This window comes from Hordeum vulgare, chromosome 2H (genome assembly GCF_904849725.1).
Source record: "Hordeum vulgare subsp. vulgare chromosome 2H, MorexV3_pseudomolecules_assembly, whole genome shotgun sequence".
NCBI classification, from domain to species: Eukaryota; Viridiplantae; Streptophyta; class Magnoliopsida; order Poales; family Poaceae; genus Hordeum; species Hordeum vulgare.
The window spans coordinates 339,585,744-339,606,992 of record NC_058519.1 but is presented as its reverse complement, the minus strand read 5'-3'; the positions used below and the strand labels follow the sequence as shown (position 1 = coordinate 339,606,992).

At 41.8% G+C, this 21,249-nt stretch overlaps 1 protein-coding gene across 1 annotated transcript; it reads right to left on the bottom strand.

The window, feature by feature from the left end:
- Nucleotides 1-8,725: 8,725 nt before the first annotated feature.
- Nucleotides 8,726-20,817, bottom strand: LOC123426213 (DNA (cytosine-5)-methyltransferase 1B). Its single transcript, XM_045110001.1, has 14 exons — nucleotides 20,716-20,817; nucleotides 19,557-19,657; nucleotides 18,767-18,815; nucleotides 13,053-14,511; nucleotides 11,334-12,816; nucleotides 11,028-11,192; nucleotides 10,750-10,945; nucleotides 10,551-10,662; nucleotides 10,320-10,467; nucleotides 10,043-10,240; nucleotides 9,678-9,956; nucleotides 9,435-9,596; nucleotides 9,119-9,337; nucleotides 8,726-9,008 (listed from the first exon to the last, which is right to left on the bottom strand). The coding sequence occupies exons 3-14, from the start codon at nucleotides 18,798-18,800 to the stop codon at nucleotides 8,856-8,858; spliced, it is 4,608 nt and encodes a 1,535-aa protein (XP_044965936.1). The 5' UTR covers nucleotides 18,801-18,815; nucleotides 19,557-19,657; nucleotides 20,716-20,817; the 3' UTR covers nucleotides 8,726-8,855.
- Nucleotides 20,818-21,249: the final 432 nt, after the last annotated feature.

The window sequence follows — 21,249 nt, the reverse complement described above, 5'->3', positions numbered from 1 at the left end:
CTTATCTCGTCGATTTGTGTTGCAACCATTCTTTTCACACACGCTGAGTCTGGAATATTCTGGCACGAACTAGATCTGAATCCCGGGCAGATATGATGGTTGGAACGTTTCACGAGAGTTATAATATTGGTCTTTATGTAACCCGGTAAGGTGATGTTGTGGCTAACACGCCTAGCCGGAAGACCTATTGTTGTAATATGTTGTGTCAGCAGCATTACCACTTCCCCGTGAGGACTCTGTAGGACTTATTCTAGAAGTTGTTCCTTGTGGACTCTTTAAGATCCCGAAGTCTGACCTTTATTTGATGTTCTAGATACCATACGTTAACTATAATTGGGTTACACTATTACATCAAGGAGAACATAATAAGGAGAGTGCTAAATGTATATCGGTCGATCATCGAGATTTTGCTCCCTTGGCACAGCTAAGGTGAAATCTATGAAAGTGGTGTCTTCCTTTGCATCTGCAACCTCCATCATTATCCATCATGGTAGTATGATGTGTTGCCAGGATCCTTGGCATGGATGTTGGTAAAACTGTGAAGATTATGGAAATGCTCAAGTTCTTGAGAGCATATCATCAGTATGGATTGGAATGTGGCTTCCGTTGCCGAGTTGTTCTGTAACTCTAATTTCCTTTCCAATATGAGAATGCCATTCGTTCAGATTCCTTCATACGATTGTTGTGAATTGCCTTAGCCTCGTATGAAGAGTTTCAATGATATCTGGATCAAAAGTAATTCTTGTTGCCACTTAAGGGAATAACTTTGTGGGTCATCTCTCCTAAGATGTCTCGTTATGGTATGAAGGGCAACTTAACTCCTGCTACTTTGAAACCTCGTCGCCATCTATTTAACGTGGTATTGTTGCCTACCTATTGAACCTTTGTCCTCTGTTTCTTTCATTTTCCTGATATGTGTCTTGAGTCTCAGCTTGAGAGATGTTTTTATGTCTGAGTCCATGAGTTGTTCGATCTTCGAGAAGATTGATTCTTGTAGAGTTTTCCATTCCTTATTATTGTGTTGGGTGAAGCTTCGAAAGCAAAGATGTCAAGATCAACATGAAGCGATGAATCAACACCACCCTCACCCCTTCTTTAGGCGTGGGGATGACCTCGACCTTCTCCGGAGCACGATGAATGGTGTTTGCCGACAAGTAGTCGGTGCTCTTCAACTCCAAGATGTCGCTTTCGATGACACAGGAGGCCTCCCACTTGCCTTTCGAGCCCGAGCCGGCCATACCCGAATTGGAGAAGAGGTTCCACGGGATTGGGGGGAGGAGGAAGCTTGGAAACTGAAGCTCTGGGGATTGGGAGAGGTGACAGCGATTTGAGATCTGGGAAGCATGCGGAGGCTATGGTGGCTGTTTCCTTTCTATAAGCCGATGTAATACTAAGAGCCCCTTTACCGCGCCTCAAACCTCGCCATTTCCCGATAAAGCATGCAGTTATGCACGCGTGGGATAACCCAAATCATAAACCATATCCCGTCAGAAGCGGGACACGATGTTCGTATTGACAAAACGTGCCAATGAGAAAATTGTCTCGAACTGCGTTTTTGCAATTGGTCAGTGGTCGTGCCTGTAGCGACCTTTCACTAAAAAGTTGTCATGCAAAAATGCTATTCACAATCAAACGATTGGCCTTCAAGGCTGAGTCACATATACTATTCGGAAACAGGGAAGTCGTCGCTTATCGGATTATTATCGAGAGGTACAAGTGGAGGAAGGAAGTCGCCCCGCAAGCCGAAGACTATGGGCATGAGAAGCAACTTGAAATCAAGACTACGACATTGGAGGCCAGTTCGGGGGCTACTCACGGAGTTCGGGACTAAGGGCTCCTTGAGTCGCCGACCTATTTTTATGGGCCAAACTCATGGTCCGCCCTGTGGTTATCATTAAAGACCCAATTATCAGACAGTGATGTACCCAGAACGGATGCTTCCCAAGACTTGGTGTGCGCGGCAAGATGATGGTCGGCATGATTTCTCCTTGGTGTAACCGACATCACGTAACCCTAGTGCCCCTGGAATCTATATAAACCAGAGGGATTTTAGTCCGTAGGGCAAGTTAAGATCATTATTCCTAGGGTTTTAGACCACAACATACGATCTCGAGATAGATCAACTTTGTACTTGATACTCCATCATCAATATAAACAAGAGGAGGGCATAGGGTTTTACCTCCATCAAGAGGGCCCGAACCTGGGTAAACATTATCTCCTTCGTCTCTTGTTACCATCAATCCAACATCCACAGTTCGGGACCCCCTACCCGAAATCTACCGGTTTTGACACCGATATTGTCCCAACAAACACACCATCGATTACATCAAATAATCTCAAACAAGAATGACAACATGGTATTAAAGATCACAACTTACTATATAGGAGAGAGGGGCAAGGATCGGTTACGCACGGCTCATTATGTTGCATGAAGCAAACATGTGAGGCTCGATCTATACGCATGGGAAAAGAACAAGGTAGACAAGGGCTCCTATTAGTCATTAGAGTGACGTATCATTTAACTTTTTCTGTACTAGTGATGTGTGCCAAAGAGTATTTTTCTAAATAAATGGTTTAGCATTTCGAACGGATACGTGCAGGAAATTTTCATTTACTGAAACAAATTGTGCGGAGCTCGCCGATGATGGATCTAACCGAAGGCATCTACATCCATGGTAGTAGCGGTCATGTGTTTGAGGATGTGTCATCTTCCTTGTAAGTTATAACTATCTAATATTCCGTGTGTAAAGAAATATATGACTTTTTAGATCACTACAATACTATGTAGCAGCAACGCACTAGTGCTAGAATAGTGAAAGTCCAAGGAAGGTGTGGACATAAATCAGTTGTCCTACAGGCTACAATGGAATAATTTTCCTTAAAAGAAAATATAGTTTAATGGTTGGAGAGATTGTTATTTGTAGCTACAAGAAAACCCATGTGTTCGTTAAAACAACCACCAAAGACGCACCAAACAATATTGACACGACACGTGGCCAACAATCAGGTTCAACATAGGCGCTTGCACTGTTGAATGGACTAGAGCTTGCTGATGCACCAATATGACATTCCAATCAAATTCACTTTGATACATGCATGCAAAGGAGAGTTACCAAATTTTCGCATATAGACAATTATACTCAGGGGAGAGGCGTTTTGGCTCCCGGGCTCAGATGAGGCGCAACAAAAAAATTGTTAAAATACTAAATAAAATTTAAAACCCTGATTTTTTGTGGAGAAAGATACCTGAGTGTGTGATGTTCGGGCCAAATTTCAGAACATTTGAATGTGTAAGTAGGTCTCGGCAAAAAAGACAAATTTGGAGTCTAAAAAGTTTATTGTTTGTGCGTTATTCGGACCCAGGTTTTTTTTGGCTGACAACTACTCATATGTCAAAATGCTTTCAAATGTGGTACGCACCTCACGCACTCAAAACATATTCCATGCAATAAAAAAAGCAGAGTTGTTTGACTGGTATTGTTTACTAGATGTAGATAAGTCCAGGCTTAGAAATGGATATTCTTTGCTCGAGCTGAGATGATCATTGGAGTTTATTTTGTTCACTGCCCGAGGGAAGGCAATAGGCTAGCGCACCATCTTGCAAAATTTGTGTATGAGGCAAATACATAGCTTTTTGGGATGATGATCTCCTTAGTTTTAGTATGCTTTTTGTAATAACGGATGTAACTTTGTTGGCTAAGAAATAAATACCAAGGCTTTCCCTTGAAAAAAGAAGTTTCAAAATCAGATTAAATGAACTAAATTGTGGAACAAAGTCATCCAACCCGTCAGCAAATAATTTAACTAAGGTGTGCCAAAGAAATGAATCTTAGAAATCAAAGCTAAATAACTCACTTGGAAGGAGATTTCAAAGTCTTTCACTCTCGAAGAATTAGGTTGAATTGAGCATACACACAAAGACTACAATCCCCAAAAAAACAGAGTAGGAGCACCTTGGAAAATCTTAGCTCCACGAACATGTCAGAGCACATGGCAGCAGCCACTAGTAGTGGTAAGCTTGTGCAATGTTTGGGTACAATCACAACTCTGATTTTTGGGCCCAATCACCACTAATCTAAGAATATACAAGCACACCATCCAGATTACCAATAAAATCACAAGTGACTAAGAAAATTCATGATAGTTCACTTCGTCACATCAGCATGTGGATTGAATGTTGGTTCATGAAACTTCACAATTTAAGAATATACTCCCTCCGTTCCGAAATAGTTGTCGCTGGGCTCAAATTCCGACCAGGTGAAAACATGTAAAAGTACCAAACTACCCCCGATTTAAAAATCATGGGATCGTCGTCTTCCTCCCGTCCACCACGCCCCACCTGTCCGCCAAGCCCCTCCCTCCGCCAGGCCCCTCTCTCCGTTAGGCCCCTCCCTTTGTCAGGCTCCTCCCCTCTATCGGGCCCCTCCAGTCCCCAGCTCCCTCTGCCACGCTCCTCCCTTCCGTCGGGCCCCACCAGTCCCCAGCTCCCTCTACCAGGCTCCTCCCCTCCGTCAGGACCCTCCAGTGTGTAGCTCCCTCATCTCCCTCCGTCTTCCTCCGCTCCAATCGAGAGCCTGAGGTCCATCCCGCCGGCCACAGCTCCCCCGCCGCCCCCACCGGCCACATCTCCCTCGTCGGCCGCCATAGCTCCAATCAAGAGCCTCGAGTCCTTCTGGAATTGATCATGTTGCTCCTCCTCTCCTCTCAACCCCTTGCTACTCCGGTGCTTGATTTGGCTCGAATTGACCCTTTGTAGCTCGCCACATGAGGAGGAACCTTGTTGCTTGCCACCAGTAGTATCCCTTCTGCCACTGGAGTGAAAATTCCACGAGATTGGATCGATTTGAACTTACCTGCTCTGCTGGTCTGTTGTAGGTTGTGCTCCTCTGCTATAGATTGGAGTACATGTGTTATTCAGATAAGCAAATCATCAAGGAATACTCTCACAAATCACACTCTAATGTGTTCTGCAAATCCTGCTCCGCTAAGCAAATCACACTCACAAATCTGCTAAGAAAATCGGGAGATCAACAGTGAGAGTACCTTTTGTTGTCAGTGTCAATAGTAGGTGATTCCTCTCTGCTATGTTGATCAAGCAAGTTGATACTCTGAAGAAGACTGGAATAGGAGCAGCCACAAACTGGACCAAGAGCTGCCACATTTGTGAAATTGACAAATCGATAAGAGGGGTAATGTCAAATCAACAAGGGAAAGATCAGTACTTAAAATGGAATAGGAGCAACCAAAAATTGGAATAGAAACTGAAGATAACACTCTGAGGACTGTCAGATCACACTCACAGATTTCAGTAAGTTGTGGTGGTTCCTGTTTGCTTAGTACACTCACAAAGAGTACAAACTGGAACAATAGGTTGAGCAACCACAAACTGGAATAATAGGCAAGCAAATCAAGCAAGTTGATACTTTGTTCCTCTGAGCCTATTGTCTCTATTGTTTTTGTTGATACTCTCGAACAATAGGCAAGCAAAATGACAAAGCAAGATAAAGAGTAGGTGAGCTACCCCATTTTTCTTGCAAACATTGTAATGTACTCATGCTTGTAATTGTACTCTTGCAAACATTGTAGTGTACTCATGCTTGTAATCACTTAAGTGTTGTCAAAAGCACTTTGCTAAATTTGTATGCACATCGTTGCATAAAAAATCAGGTAAGTGCTGTCAAAAGCACTTTGCTGAATTAATATGCACATAGGTGCATAAAAATTCAGTTAAGTGATGTCAAAAGCACTTTGCTGAATTAATATGCACATAGGTGCATAAAAATTCAATTAAGTGTTGCCAAAAGCACTTTGCTAAATTAATATGCACATAGGTGCACAAAAACTGAGGTAAGTGCTGCCAAAAGCACTTTGTTGAATTAATGTGCACATAGGTGCATAAAAATTCAATTAAGTGTTGTCAAAAGCACTTTGGTGAATTAATATGCACATCGGTGCAAAAATATCCAGTTAAGTGTTGTCAAAAGCACTTGATATTTTCTCTTGTTTTTGTCAATCTCCTAGGTGCATATATATTCAGTTAAATGGATGAAATGGATCTTCGTCTTGTTATTTTTATTCATCTTAACTATTCATATCTTCAGAAGAACATGGATCTCCCAGAATTCAACTACACTCCACCTGTAGAAGATGGGGATGAAATGGATGAAGATGTAGGAAATGAAATGGAAGGAGATGTAGGATATGAAATGTAAGGAGATGAAATTGTGGAAGATGCAGGTAAAAAACATTTGGTCATTTCATCTTTTGAGGATTTCATCTTTGTTGTATTTCTTGATGCAAGTGTTCACCAAGTTACTAAAAAGAACAAAACCCTCAATGACCATTAAAAATTGTTGCTTATGTAGCATTGCATAGATTGTCTATGAGTAGAGGAGAAATTTTTAAGAGAACTCACACGCAAGACATTGCCAAAAAAATTGGAGTAGGTGTTTGGAATATACAAAGAATTTGGAGGAGAGTAATGTTTGAAATCAAACAAGGTCGGGAAGTAGATGTTTCCAACGAAAAAAAAGGAAATTGTGGAAGAAATCTTAAGGACATTAACCTTCTTAGAGGAGAAGTGACAACGGGACCAGAGGTACAATAGAGACAAAGTCAATAAAAGTCGATAGAAAAGTGATGAGAGAGTTCTTGATAGAGAAGGTCTTGCCAGTGATACAAGTTGTTTGGCCTGAAAGTGATGCTGGGCGGACCATCTATATACAGCAGGATAATGCTAAGCCTCATATTTTTCCTGATGACCCGGAATTTTTAGAAGTTGTTGCAAAAATTGGACTTGAGATCAGAATTATACAATAGCCTGTCAACTCGTTGCAATCCCTAACAGATTGTGTGAGCCCTGAAACACTACAAGACCTTATTAATGGAGTGTTGGAGGAATTTGAAGGCTATGAGGTTTACAAGGTGAACATAATTTTCCTAACTCTACAGACTTGCATGATTGAGATCTTGAATGCACGGGCCAATGGGTATAAATTACCCCATGTGGACAAGGAAAGATTAGAGAGGCTTGGGAAACTACTTCGAAGACTTTCATGCCCGCAAGAGGTTTATGCAAATGCCCTACACAACTTGGGGATAATGGAGAGGGTTCAGTGATGCTACTGATGCTTCTTGTGCTTCTAATGTGGCTCTGATGCTAGTGATGCTAGTGATGCTTCGGATGTGGCTGTGCGACTAGTGATGCTTCTGATGTGTCTCTGAGACTAGTGATGCTTCTGATGTGGATGTGAGACTTGTGATGAGGCTAGTGATGTGGCTCTGATGCTAGTGATGCTTCTAATGTGGGTGTGAGACTAGTGATGCTTCTGATGTAGCTCTGAGACTAGTGATGCTTGTGATGTGGCTCTGAGACTTGTGACGAGGCTAGTTATGTGGATGTGAGATTAGTGATGCTTCTGATGTGGCTTTGAGACTAGTGATGCTTTTTATGTGGCTCTCAGACTTGTGATGAGGTTAGTGATGTGGGTCTGATGCTAGTGATGCTTCTGATGTGGCTTTCATGCTTGATGTGTAACTCCATTTTGTAACTCCATTTGGCAATAATCCATATTTGAATATGTTTGCATAGGCTTGTGTGGACTCCAACATTTGTACGATTTTTTTACTCCAGTTTGAGTATATTTCAATTAGTGAACCAATTTCATTTAGATTCCAGTAAAGGAAAGTTTTCAATTAATTATGAATAACTCAAAAGGTTTCCTTTAGAAGAGAGAAGAAGAGAGGAGCGAGAATTCAGTTAATTTTAATTAATTGAAAAAGGATTCAGTTAATTTTTACTACTACACTACTCCTACACTGAAGTTTCAATTAACTGAACAAGTTTCAGTTACTGCTGCACTTGAACAAGTTTCAAGTTTTAGAAGAAGAAGAGAGAAGAGAGAAGAGAGAAACTACAGCAGGATTTAACCCAAGAAGATCTTGAGCCTTTTGCCAAATACTCCAGCAATCTTTTTGACAATCTAATTTCTACTCCTAGCAAATGTGCTCACTAAATGGAGCAAATGTGCTCAGATTAATTTACTAAATGTGCTCACTAAATGGAGCAAATGTGCTCAGATTCATTTACTAAATGTGCTCACTAAATGGAGCAGATGTGCTCACTAAATGGAGCAGATGTGCTCACTAAATGGAACAATGATAGCAGCAAACAGTACCATACTGTAATTTACTCCAATTCATATTGAACAGCACCATACTGTAATTTACTCCAAAGAATTGACTACTCCTAAATTCAGTCACCAGCTTCTACGATCACTTGAAGCTTCTACTCCTAATCTCTCTTGAAGTTAGACAAGATTAGCTTGAAGCTGACTACAGCACAGTAATTACAATAATGATTTGAACAATAATGATTTCAAGCAATTACAGCAATAATGCCTCAAGCGGATCTTTTCCCGGTCTATCCATGAAATTCGCGAAGAAAAAATCAACTCCTGCCCACTCATGGAAAAAAAACACAAGCGGCTGTGGGGACAACAAAGACCTGGCAACGAGGGCAAGGGAGAGGTGCGGCAACGCAAGGGAAAGGCGCGGACAACACGGTCAAGGGATGGATTCGGCTGAGCATGCAGCTAAGCGTGCAAGCGAGTGGGTGGACGAACAAGAGAGGTGTGAGGGTTGTTTAGGAAACAACCAAAATAATCGTTTGGGACGAATTTTGTCCTGAAATCCCCCAACAACAACTATTTTGGAACGGAGGGAGTACAAGCAGACCATCCATATCACCAATAAAATCAGTCAACTAAGAAAATTCATGATAGTTCACATCGTCACATCAGCATGTGGCTTGAATGCTGGAAACTAAATGCTGGTGCTTCTGCCCCTTGGGAGTTCTACAGACGCAGTGAGGCCTGCTGGCGCTTCCCATCGACAGCTTCCTTCAGCTTCCTCCCAAGCGCAAAGGCAAGAGGGGGTGGCACAGCGTTGCCAATCTGCCGGTGCTTGCTCTGGATGTTGCCCGCAAACTGGTAGCTGTCAGGAAAGCCCTGCAGACGTTGATAGGTTCAAATCGGATTATCTACCAGCGCTTACAATCTTCAACACATTTGAGCCTATTTGTCATCAGATGGAGATGGAAGTAACATCTTAAGCTTACCTGAGATCGGGCACATTCACGGACCGTGATAATCCTATCCTGGTCAGGGTGGAAGCACATGCCGACCTTACCCATCGGCTGAGGATCAGTCACAGATGTAGGGAAATTGCCCTCCCAATCTAACCTCCCATACAGCCCCTTCCACTGGTTGTGCCTTTTGGCGGTGTTAGGCAAGCACCAAGGTATCAGGTCCACCATTTGCCCAGAAGATAGCTTCACCTACACATGTGTGTTCCCGGAATTAACATCTCACAAACACCAAAAAGCATCAATAGAAACAGTCAATGCAGCTGCAGAGTAGGACAGTCAACTTTACCTTCTCATCTGGCAGGTCATGCCAGTCACAGCCAGGTCGCTTGGGAATGTGTTTGCATCTTATGAGATTTAGTTCATTCATCTCCTTAGATATGTGATCATTCAAAGCAATAGTGCTACCTCTGATCTTCTTCTGAAACCAAGAGGTAGGCTCACCTCCATACTGCATTAAGAAGAGAGGAATAAAATAAATATGGGAATCCAGCAGAAACATTAGAAAAACTGAATGGCCTTGGAATATTACCTCAAGTATGAGTTTACTTGCACCATTTTCCACTTTCGGCAAATCCCCAATTGTATCTCTAACAGTTATTGCACGGAAAGGCGCCCCAGCAGCAGTGCTTTTGGCAGCTGCATAGTATTTGCCATCAGGCAGTGTTATTTTCAGTTCAGGGCTAGCAAACACATGCATCGGTTCTGGCCAATCAGGAAGATTCTCTCCAGGAGCAGCAGCCCAAATGAATGCCCTTTTCCTGGACTGAGCAACGCCAAAAGTCCCTGCTTCTAAGATTCCAAAACGAACCTAAACAACAGGTAAACAACTTCAGTATACAGATTCAAAGAAGTGCTAACTAGGTAGTTTAAGTAGACAATGGCAAGAATTAGCACCTGGTAACCCATTTCCAGAAGAGATGCAACTGCCAGTCGGAAGGTCTGCCCTTTGTTGAACGAAACAAAATTCCTGACATTTTCTAAAAGAAAGAATCTGGGGCGAAAATACTCCGCAAAAGAGAGGAATGCTAAAATCATCTCACACTGAACTTTACTCCACGGGCTTTGGTTGAATCTGTTCATGCCAGAAAAGCCCTGACAACAGAAAAAGGGTATTACCTAAGTCACATTTCAAACAACAATTTGCTTACCAGTGCTTAGCAATATAATGTACCTGACAGGGAGGGCCACCATTTATGAATTCTACTTCACCAGGGACAGGAAGGTTCTTAATATTCTCTTCAGCAAGTTTAGCTGCTTGTTCAGCAGCTTCAGAAGTTGAGACACAGTCATCAGAATCCCCACATTTGTCCATGATTGCCCTGCATCATCATGAAGCAGTCATGATTGAACCACAGACATAAATAAATGCAACACAGCACATAACTTAAACAATTTCACCTACTTCAAGATCACATTGCAGTTATCCACAAACACAGCAGCTTCCGGATGATTTTGCCTAAATGCCTCACCAGCTGGTTCCTCATATTCAATTGCCCATTTTGTAAATGACACACCTGGAGAATTTAACAATGAGAATAAATATCAGTCAGAAGGCCAACATGTTCATGCTAAACCATAACACTGAAGGGAGTAATGCATACCAGCTTGCTGCAACCCTTCTGATAAACCTCCACAGCCAGCAAAAATGTCAAGAGTTGCAATACGGCTCTCTTTGGGCACCTCCATCCATTTGCCTGAATCAACTTCATTATTTTCACAGTTCTGCTTTCCCTTGTTCTTTTTCAAAGCACCAGCTGCCTTCCGAGCCACAGACATGAGCTTTACGTTTGAAGGCAACTGTCAATGCAGAACATACATTCAGTTAAATACCAAAACTAGAAGTTCTAAATCAAAATGTTATGCTTTATTAGCTACAAACCTGCTTGAGAGCTCCAGTTGCAGGATCATAGAAATGCTCACAGAAGAATACATGTTCAACCATTACTGGAAGGTCTGAATTTGAGATATCTATCTTCTTTCTGACCTCACATTTTCCCTCTATCATATCCACAGGCACATTAATTACATCTTCACTATAGTATACCTGAATAAAGCAAATAAAGGTTTAACAATATGTATTGAAGACTATTGAAGGAGAATGATCACAAAACTTTGGCATGTTATCAAGCATGGAACTAGTGATGGTGACATAAGCCAAATATATACAGAGGAAGAAGAGTATAACCTCTCTGATATCAGATGTATAAGCTTTAGCATTTGAAATGTCATCTGGTCTATAAAATCTTCGAACACTGACTTTTGTTGATGCAGTATCAACTTTTTTAGAACCAGCAGGTCCACAGACATCCAGCAGATGGCAAACTGCATAGGGCTTCAGGCCAATGTTTCTTCCTGCCTTGTAGGTGCCACGATCCTCGTCTTGGGAGAAAAACTCAGGCCTGATGTATAAGAAGTCATGGACACTATAGGTTACCTTTCTGTAAATGAAGCTGCTCTTGGAAAGTATTCTTAATTCATCACAGTCCGGTTCTCTGTGCTCACAAGAGCCACAGACACCATTACCAAGACCCAGTTTATCACGAGGTAGAGAGAAGAAAGCACCCTTCTCAGGCCAGTACAGGCTTCTACATAAATATTCCATCAGCAGGCCCTTCTTTTTCCTCTCTTCCACTTTGGCCCGCTCAACCTTCTCAGCTTCAGAATTCTCCTTTCTATACTTGTGACCCCAAGGCATTGATCGGAGATTGACAGACACCAACTCTTTGATGTCCTTTAGTTCAAACTCCAAACAGTCATTAGTTAAGAAAATGTCTCTTTCATTTGCAGCATTGCCAAGAACAGTTTCTGAACCTTTTTGCAGAATCCTTCCATGGACCATTTTTGCACCATCAGATTTCTGAAACATGTACTCAACAAAGCATATGACTATTTCTCCTGAATCATCCTCCAGTGTGACTGCCTCTCCCACATCTATTCTGAGTTCCCGTGCATACGCACATTTGTATAAAGCTTCTCCAGAAGTTGTTTTGCCAGCTGGTTCACCCTTCCATCTCATTTCTTTGCTAGTTTGTGATACCAATTTTCGAGACCGTGTTGATGGTGGAGTCTTTGCAACCTTGTCTTCCCCAATCTGTACCTCTTCCTCAGCATCCTCATCATCATTTTCTTCTTGTTCGTCATCAATTTCTTTTGCTTCATTTCCATCTACCTCCTTCAAATCTTCAGGGAAATGGTGTGCATAGTAATCACTCCATATTCTGTTAATCAATCTTGTAGTGGTTGCACGCATTGCTTTTCTTTTTGATGATGTTCCCATTGTTGCAATTGGGTTCAGATTCTCTCCCCTTGTTACTTGAGCCTTCTTCTTCATGAACAACTTTGTATGCCTTCTCTGCTCCATCTTCATCAACAGGCCAGTGGCAAAAGCACTGCGTCGAATTGTCTCATCAGGGAAATCTGCAAACTGCTGAAGTATGATCTGTCCATGTACCACAATGTATCTCTCAACCAGTACAATATTAGACGATATAAAAGCAGGATTCTCTTTGTCAAACTCTGCCACTTTCTTGATGACATCAACAAACGAAAGCTTTGAAGCACGGCTTTGCTCTTTTAGCAGGGTGATGATGCTAACAGCAAGCCTTGCTGTTTTCAGTACAGGATCACACCAAGGAGCATATTGCTTTATTGGCTGCCGTAGCTTGTACCTGAAATACATGTAATGCAAGTTCAAATGGAGTGCAGCCAGAAACAAATAAGACTGGCCCACAGTAATGAGAGGATTCAGTGAAAAGAATACTGAACAGGCAGTGTCGTGAAGAGTACTCCCTCTGCAAAGAAATATGAGTGTTTAGATCACTACTATAGTGATCTAAACGCTCTGATATTTGTTTACAAAGGGAGTACATAATAAAATAGCAATATAACTGACTTGGGTACTCACCAGGCCACATCAGTTCGAATGGTTATGCAAACCATTGAGCCACCAAATTCTATAACCCATTCCTTGATTGGGCTCAAATATATTGGAACTCCTGCATCCTGGTTATCAGCTTTACTTGATGAAGAAGACAACTTTGCAGACTCAGCTGTGGAGCAGCAACTGCCATCATCCTCTCTCATAAAACCAGATCCAAAGACAACTATATCATTTTCTGCGCCCGACTTCATAGGGATTAATTCCAGAGAAATAAGCCTGGAATCTGCATTGTATAGAGCCCAGTTATTGAGGATTCTTACTGGCACATCACCAGAGAACATGCCATCCTCACTATCAAATATGTATTCATCCATTTCCTGGCTAGACGGTTTATAGTATGCAGGCAGAGGATAGTCATTTGCAATTTCAGCTTCACTAATTTTGATGTAGACATTTTTCTGGGAAGTCATTCCACGGTTACCCCTCTGTTTCTTCATCATCTTCCATTCTTCTTCTTCATGCAATAATCTTGCTAATTTCTCATCATCATCCTCAGCTACCTCTTTACACTCAACATCCTTGATCTTCAGTCTCCCATTTGAGATGTTAAGTGGCATCTTGGTAAATTCTGCTCGAGATTTGCACTCATCTCTTAGAGCAAGAAGAACCGGCAATGTAACAAGCTTCTCATCATCATTGCCTGCTGTCTGATCCAAACCAATAAGCTGGTTGTATACAAACTCACCAGTTGCAATCATGAATTCTTTGCTCATTGTTCCAGTGTAACCTTGGATAGCATTAACAGAGCGAACAACACTAGCAAGCAATTCTTCCAGACTCATGTTAGGATTCCCACCAACTGATCTCATGAGCTTTCTGTAGACTTCAACACATACCTGTGCCTTCTCATAAAAGTGGTTGTAGTAAGACTTGTAGTTGCTTGCTGGTTTCACACATTCATAATCAGCAAGTTCTGTTGAGAGCCAAACCACTGCAGTACCTTCATCATAACCAGATATTGCCCAGTCCTCAATACGCCCAAATCCTTCACAGCGTACACCTCTTTCACGCTCCTTTTCTAGATCATCATCCATGGGCATGATGAGAGCTGTTATGAAAAAATCATCTATTTCAGACATTTCAAATGGCTGCAGATTCCCATCTGCATCATGCAAGATGAAATCAATCAACTTCCGGCAAGGCGGTGAATCCTCTGGCCCTAATTTTGTCAGGTTGATTGCATCTATTTCTTCCTCTTCCATCCGATTTTTCTTGATCTTGACAACAGAAGTTTTTTCTGATAAACGTACAGATTTCTCCTTAAAATCAGAACAGGCTGCTGCCCTCCTTGGCCTCTTGTGACTGGCAGAACCAGCACCCTTTTGAACACCATTTGTTGCATCCTGGGGCCCATCCACCAATTTTCCTTGTGCGATGGATCCTTCACCCTTCTTTTGTGGCTTTGCTCTGCACCTTTTTGTTCCTGAAAGGCCAACAATCAGAAAAAAATAACTAAATCAGGAACAAAAAGAAAGAAACTAAACGCTGAACAGTGAAAAAGTATCAATAATACAATGACTGTCCATAACTGGTAGGCATGAGAGGTGGCCAGCCTAGGCTTGGATGGCTGTCTTCCATGAGCTTGACTGGCAATAATGCCAGCACTCAGAAGAGACACAAAAAGACAGGTGTTAAGAGATGAGAAAATAGAGTTCATTCCTTGCTTAGCCTCAATGAAGCATGTAGAAACCTCTTTGGTATTCTTTTTAATGAAATGGCATTCAAGCCTTTTGTGTTTTTCTTGGAAAATATGTTATATAGATGGATCTCCTTCCTAACAAAAAGGAAAGTGCTAGGGGTGCTAACTGCCAATTGATATGAAGAAACAGAACAAATGGTCACTATACAAGTTATATACAGTTGCTGCCAGCTGTCATTAACTTGAAAATTAAGTCAAGGACAAAGCTCCGACAAGATCCATGGCAAAAAAAAAGGCAAAATTGTAGTATCAGTGGTGTCCAGACACTGCTATCAGATGGCACAAAAAAAAACTCATTTATACCTATATTTATATTATGTGTTATGACCAGCACTATTTATAGCCGGAGGAGGCCAATGGACCCGTTTAGTTAGGGGCTTAGCCCAAGTTATCTTATTTTTATTATGAATAAGGTTATATAAACAGCTGTAAGACACCCTTTTGAATTAAGCAATAAGACATATTCTATTGCCTGGCTCCCAAAGGAGCCAGAATCCCTAACCCTAGCCACCGCCTCTTCCATCGCCGCCGCCTCTCCACCGCGCCAGCTGCCGCGCCCTCACCCTCGCCAGCCTCCCTCCTATCACTACAGCCTCCGGCCAACACCCGGTAGGATCCTAGCTCCTACCAGTTACTTTTGTGTTTTCCTGGTGTAAATCCTGCGGTGAAAATTGCAGTTGCAACTTGTAGCTCTTGTACCCAACAGAAATAGATGAGTCACAAGGTGAAATCAGAGGCTCGCCTTAAAACAGAGACCCATGACACTCAAGTAGCCACAAGACCCTTTTTTATAAAACTTCAGAATTAGATCATAAAATTAATTAATAAAAAACACTCAAACACCATGAAAGAAAAACAATCAAACACCATGAAGCATAAGCCATATGCATATAGGCAATTAACAAAAAAGGGGAATTAGAAATATGCTGATGATCTACAGCATTGGAAGTAGTCTTGAGCCCAGTAACATATATAAAAAGTGCACATAAGTGGATCTTCATGCATGATGGCATGTTGAGGTTGAGTGGATCGTCATACACTGAATACAAGTGTGCGCCTACATGCATGCACAGGATATAAGTGTGCACCTACATACATGAATTGATCCCATGTCCCTGTTATTCATGCACTTAACATTCAAAATAGGTTCATCTAAAAATAAATTCCCACTAGAAAAGCAACTTCACAGAACGAGGCATTACTTTCACAACTGTTTTTTCTTCCAAGGAACACTAGCATGGACACAAGATAAGTGACCTCATTTACATCTTGAACTTAGTTTGACAGTAAAGGCACTGCTAAGTTGATAAAAGGAAGTACTCCCTCCAATCCAAATCAATTGACACAGCCTCTATACAACATTGCATAGAGGATGTATAGAGGCTGCATCAATAATTTGAATCGGAGGGAGTAACAACACATTGAAAAGACTACAACTAGATATGCAAGTCAGACACAATCATATTTTTGTAGTACTCCTTCCGGTCCTTTCTAGTCTGCATATAAGTTTTGCACAAAGTCAAAGTATCTCTGCTTTGACCAAACTTATACAAAAAAGCATCAACATTCACATTATCAAATTAATAGTGTTAGCTTCATTATGAAATGTAGTTCCATAGTATATATATATTTGATATTGTAGATGTTGATATTTTTTAATATAAATTTGGTCAAGCTTTGTAGTGTTTGACTTGACACAAATCTAATACGCGGAATAAAAAGGACCAGAGGGAGTACTATGATATACTACCTCCATCCCAAGTGTCTTTGATTTAGTACAACTTTGTACTAAAGTTGTACTAAATCAAAGATACTTACTTTGGGACAGAGGGAGTATGAGTCAAGCAAATCCATGCTCCAAGTGGTCATACCAATCTCCAAGTAAATCATGGGTATAAAGGATTTTATGCTGCAAACAGTATGCATGTATTATAAAAATATTGATGGTTTATACAAAATGTTGCATGGATGTTAGTATTAAAAATTATGTTTAAAAAATGGTTTCTTGTTTTATGTGTAATGTGTGAAGCTACATTGTCAACAACTCAACATTCATCAAAAAATGCCATCTCATTCTCATAACCAATCATACTAATGTCATGGACTCCCTCCTTTCCTAAATATAAGTCTTTTGAGAGATTCCACTACAGACTACATACAGATGTATATATACATACTTTAGAGCGTAGATTCACTTATTTCGCTCCATATGTAGTCTCTAGTGAAATCTCTAAAAAGACTTATATTTAGGAACGCAGGGAGTAAATGTCAGTACTACCTAAGGACCATGATCAGCAGCATGTGCACACAGGTGAGCGATGGGAAGAAAATCAACATGTGGATGCAAGTTAGACAACTTTTCTTCCCACCGATTAAGCTCATTACCTATTTTGCACATTAAACATGAACAGGAGCCTATTCCATCCTTCGTTCTACGATAATAAAATGCACTCATCTTCACATGTGTGCATTAGCATGTGATTGCTAACAAAACCCCTGGTTGAAGCAAGTTGCACCACATAGTAGATACCTAATATGCAAATACATCAACCAAACCTGGGAGGGCACAGAAAAAGAGGAAAAGGAAAGCATTGGCACCTAGCCACCACACACAATTCCTGGCATAATGTGCCTCAGCCTCTCAACACCACAGCTCCACAATTTCCCTCATCTGAATGACAACCAAACAATCCATCTACTTCATCTTCCTCCCCAGCCATTCAACTTTAACAACAAAGGGCAGACATGTGCATGTACCACAATGTATGTCTTCATTTTAGTGATCCCCTTGCCAACATAATAAGTGGAGTCAGCAATGGAGAGCAATAGCAATGGGTAGGTGGTTTGCTATCCCCCTCTTGATGTCTCTCCAGTCTGAGTTTAAGCTCCATATAAGACACATTTGACAAACTAGAAGACTGCCCAGAAACTCAATAAAGATACAGCTTAATATTTCATCCAAATCTAATACAAAAGTCAGCATCGATTAATTCATGACAACAAATCAACCTTGCTTATGCAAAGCAAGCCTATTGTTACAGTATATGTGGATTGTACTAGCCCTTTCCATCAGTTCAGACTTTTGTTTGCGTTGACTAGTGCATGAAGTTTAACATGATATCAGAGCTAAGGTCTTGAGTTCAAGTCCTGGTTTTCACAATTTATTAAAAATTGCTGGTAGCCCCCCTTTGTGTCCACGTAGAGACCTCTTGAGTCATGCGTGGGTTTCGCACGCCGTCGCTCTCTTCCAGTTGCATGTGTTGACTCATCATTCTCGTCACACATGAGAGGGGGTGTTACAGTATATGCGGATTGCACTAGTCCTTTCCATCAGTTCGGACTTTTGGTTGCGTTAGCTAGTGCATGAAGCTTAACACCTATAATGTTTGTATTAATAGAATTCAATAACTGACAGCAGCAGGCAGGGAAATATTCAGCTAGTGAGCACCAGAGAAATATTAGCATGTATGCCATGTCTAGGTCAGCATATAATTTGCTCCTTTGCACTGTTATATGTGAAGGCAAAGCAGAACACTTGTTTTAAAAGGGTAAAGCATTAGTTTCTAAAGAAACGTTATAACTTTCTTGGCAGTGCATAGTAGAATATACCAACATGAAACACATTAAACATAAAACAAGAGTCGGATAACATCTGAAATTCACATTCTCAAAGCAGATGCACACAGAAAATACCCTGATAGCAGTGAGTATATCATACTCCCTCCGTTCCTAAATATAAGTCTTTCTACAAGTTTCACTAGTGGACTACATATGGATGTATATAGACACATTTTAAACTATAGATTCACCCATTTTGTTCCGTATGTAGACCCCTAGTGAAATCTTTTAAAAGGCTTATATTTAGGAACGGAGGGAGTATTACACATTGCTGTAAGCATATATAACCATGCTATAGACTGGAAAGGTGGCTATTGGTAGTCATACAAAACAAGTAACACAATGTAGTTAGGAACAGTACCTGTGGTAACTGGAGAACATGGACTTTTCACCATATTTGATATATATCCCTGTAAAATTCGGAATTTGTCAGCCTCATCAACAATTAGCAAGAAAATAGACTTTGTCAAAATCACAAGACATGCTGTAACAGATCATAATCAGGTATATCAGAGTCAACCTCACAACATGTAAAAGATCAACTCCCAATTGGCACCAAAAGCAAAAGATAATGAATAAGAAACATACACACCAACAATCTGCTGAACTTGTATTCAGTTCCCTTAACTGATTTAGGCAACAAACTTAAATTTGCCTTTGGGAATGATAATCTATGAGTAGACCTCAACCTAGGAAATAACATAGCCATCATTAAACCCATGTTGAGTGCTAAGCTAAGAATAGGCAAGTGAAGAAAGGCACCAAAACTACCAGCACAGGTGGTTGCACCAAGCCACCAAATAAAGAAAAAAGCAAGGCTAGCAGCACTAGGTACCCCTTGAAGATTGTGCACTAATCCATAAAGATATATAGCTCTTCTCCACAAAGAAAGCAAGAAACTTCAGCAGACATGCTAAAAGCAAGTCTATATTCCATTGCAAGACCTTGTTAGCAACTACAAGTAAGCAAATTAACTGATTCAACAGCAAGGTGATGATTTTTTCCTAAAATTGCATGACTAGTCATATGACACATCAGAACTTAATTAACAGTGGTTTGTCACAGGAGCAGAGACATAAACAAAATGAACCCAGCTGAAGCCGTCTAGTTAATTCATTCATTGAAATAGGCATGGAGTTAATGACGCATACCAAGGATATTCAACAACAAAATCACCAGCTACAGGCAATCAAGGCAGATTAAGGCTACAGAGGATTTGTGGTGAACTTCAATGCCACCAGGCACAGTACTCCTGCAATGCAGCAAAATCAATATAAAAAAGCAGAAACTTTAAACACTGGTACGCGAATGTCTGCTACAACAGAAGTTAACAAATTTGGGGGAAGCACATAGCTATTGAAGCAAACAGTGGAATTTTTTTTGGCAGGAACCGCAATAATCAAGTCATGAACCACCACTGTTCGAGCAGGCCAACGGATTCCTGAAAATAGTTTCCAAACCCCCACACAGGACACATCAAACAAACTAACTATATGGATAGGCAGCCGCACAGGGGTTCCCTGGAGCTAAGCACAGCGAACAATCACAAATGAGCTACTTGGGCACCACAGACCCAGCAAGCTAACCCCCACGACGTACATCCGAAGAGAATGAGTGGGATACACGGGAACAAATACAGCGGAAAATGGCTGAAAAGGGGGCATGCACAGTAACAGTAGCGTAGCCAGCTCAATAATCCAAGGTGGTCCAATAGTAAAACTTTCATTTGTATTTAATGGCCCAAAAGGGGGCACGCACGGTGCCACGGTTACCAAGGGAACGGTCGCCATTGCGCTACCTCTCCTCTCCGTTGCGGCAACAAACCGACAATCTTTCCGAATCCCCTTCTAATAGATGGTGCACAAATCAAAGAAATCCCCACCGGAATACAGAACTACTCCCTCCGTTCTAAAATATAAGTCTTTTAAGAGATTTCACTAGGTGACTACATACAAAGCAAAATGAGTGAATCTACACTTTAAAATATGTCTATATACATCCCTATATAGTCCTCTAGTACAATCTCTAAAAAGAATTATATTTAGGAACGGAGGGAGTAGAACAGCAGGCAGGGCTAAAATGTTTCCACTAGAAAACCAGCACTGATAAATCTCACAGCGAACCGAAGGAATCCATCAGCCCCACCTGGATGCGGAGCCAGAGCAGCAGCGCAAACGAATCGCCAGTCAAACAGCACAACCAACGAATATAGGAGCACGCGGGCCCCTAAACCACACCCCGAACTAAGCAATCCGCACGCACGGTAAAAAGAGGACCGAGAATGAAGAAACAACGAAGCCGCGGGGTTACCTACGCGGCCTCCTCGCCGGCGACGGCGGAGGCGACCGGGGGGGAGTGGGGGGCGACACCGAAGGAGCGGATCCGAGCGGCGGCGCAGGCGGGCAGGCGGGAAAGGGGGGGAGGGGGGTTTGGGCCGCGTGGCGACGGGCGACGGGATTTATAGCGGAGGGGTAACGAACGCCAGCGAAAGAACTGCGAGGCGGCGTGCGTGAGGCGGGGCAAAGGGTGGGGAGGTTTTTTGAGGTTTCGGCCGCGCGGCGCACGCCGGACTGGGCGGGTTCGTTTGGCGGGAGGTACAGCGAAACCCGAAATTTTCCCCGTTTCCCCGCCCATGCGTTGTGCGAGATCGGTTGGAGGAATGAAGTGGTATGTAATAGGTCGAACTTGTTCCTCATTATGTTTAGTTGAAAAAACGAAATGGAATAAAGTGGTTTCAGGAACGACATATTTCCTTTTTATGTCGTTTCATGCGGTTCCTACAAGTCGAGCGGACCACGCGAAACCGCTCTCGCACGAAGCCTCTCGCACGAACTAGCGATTCTC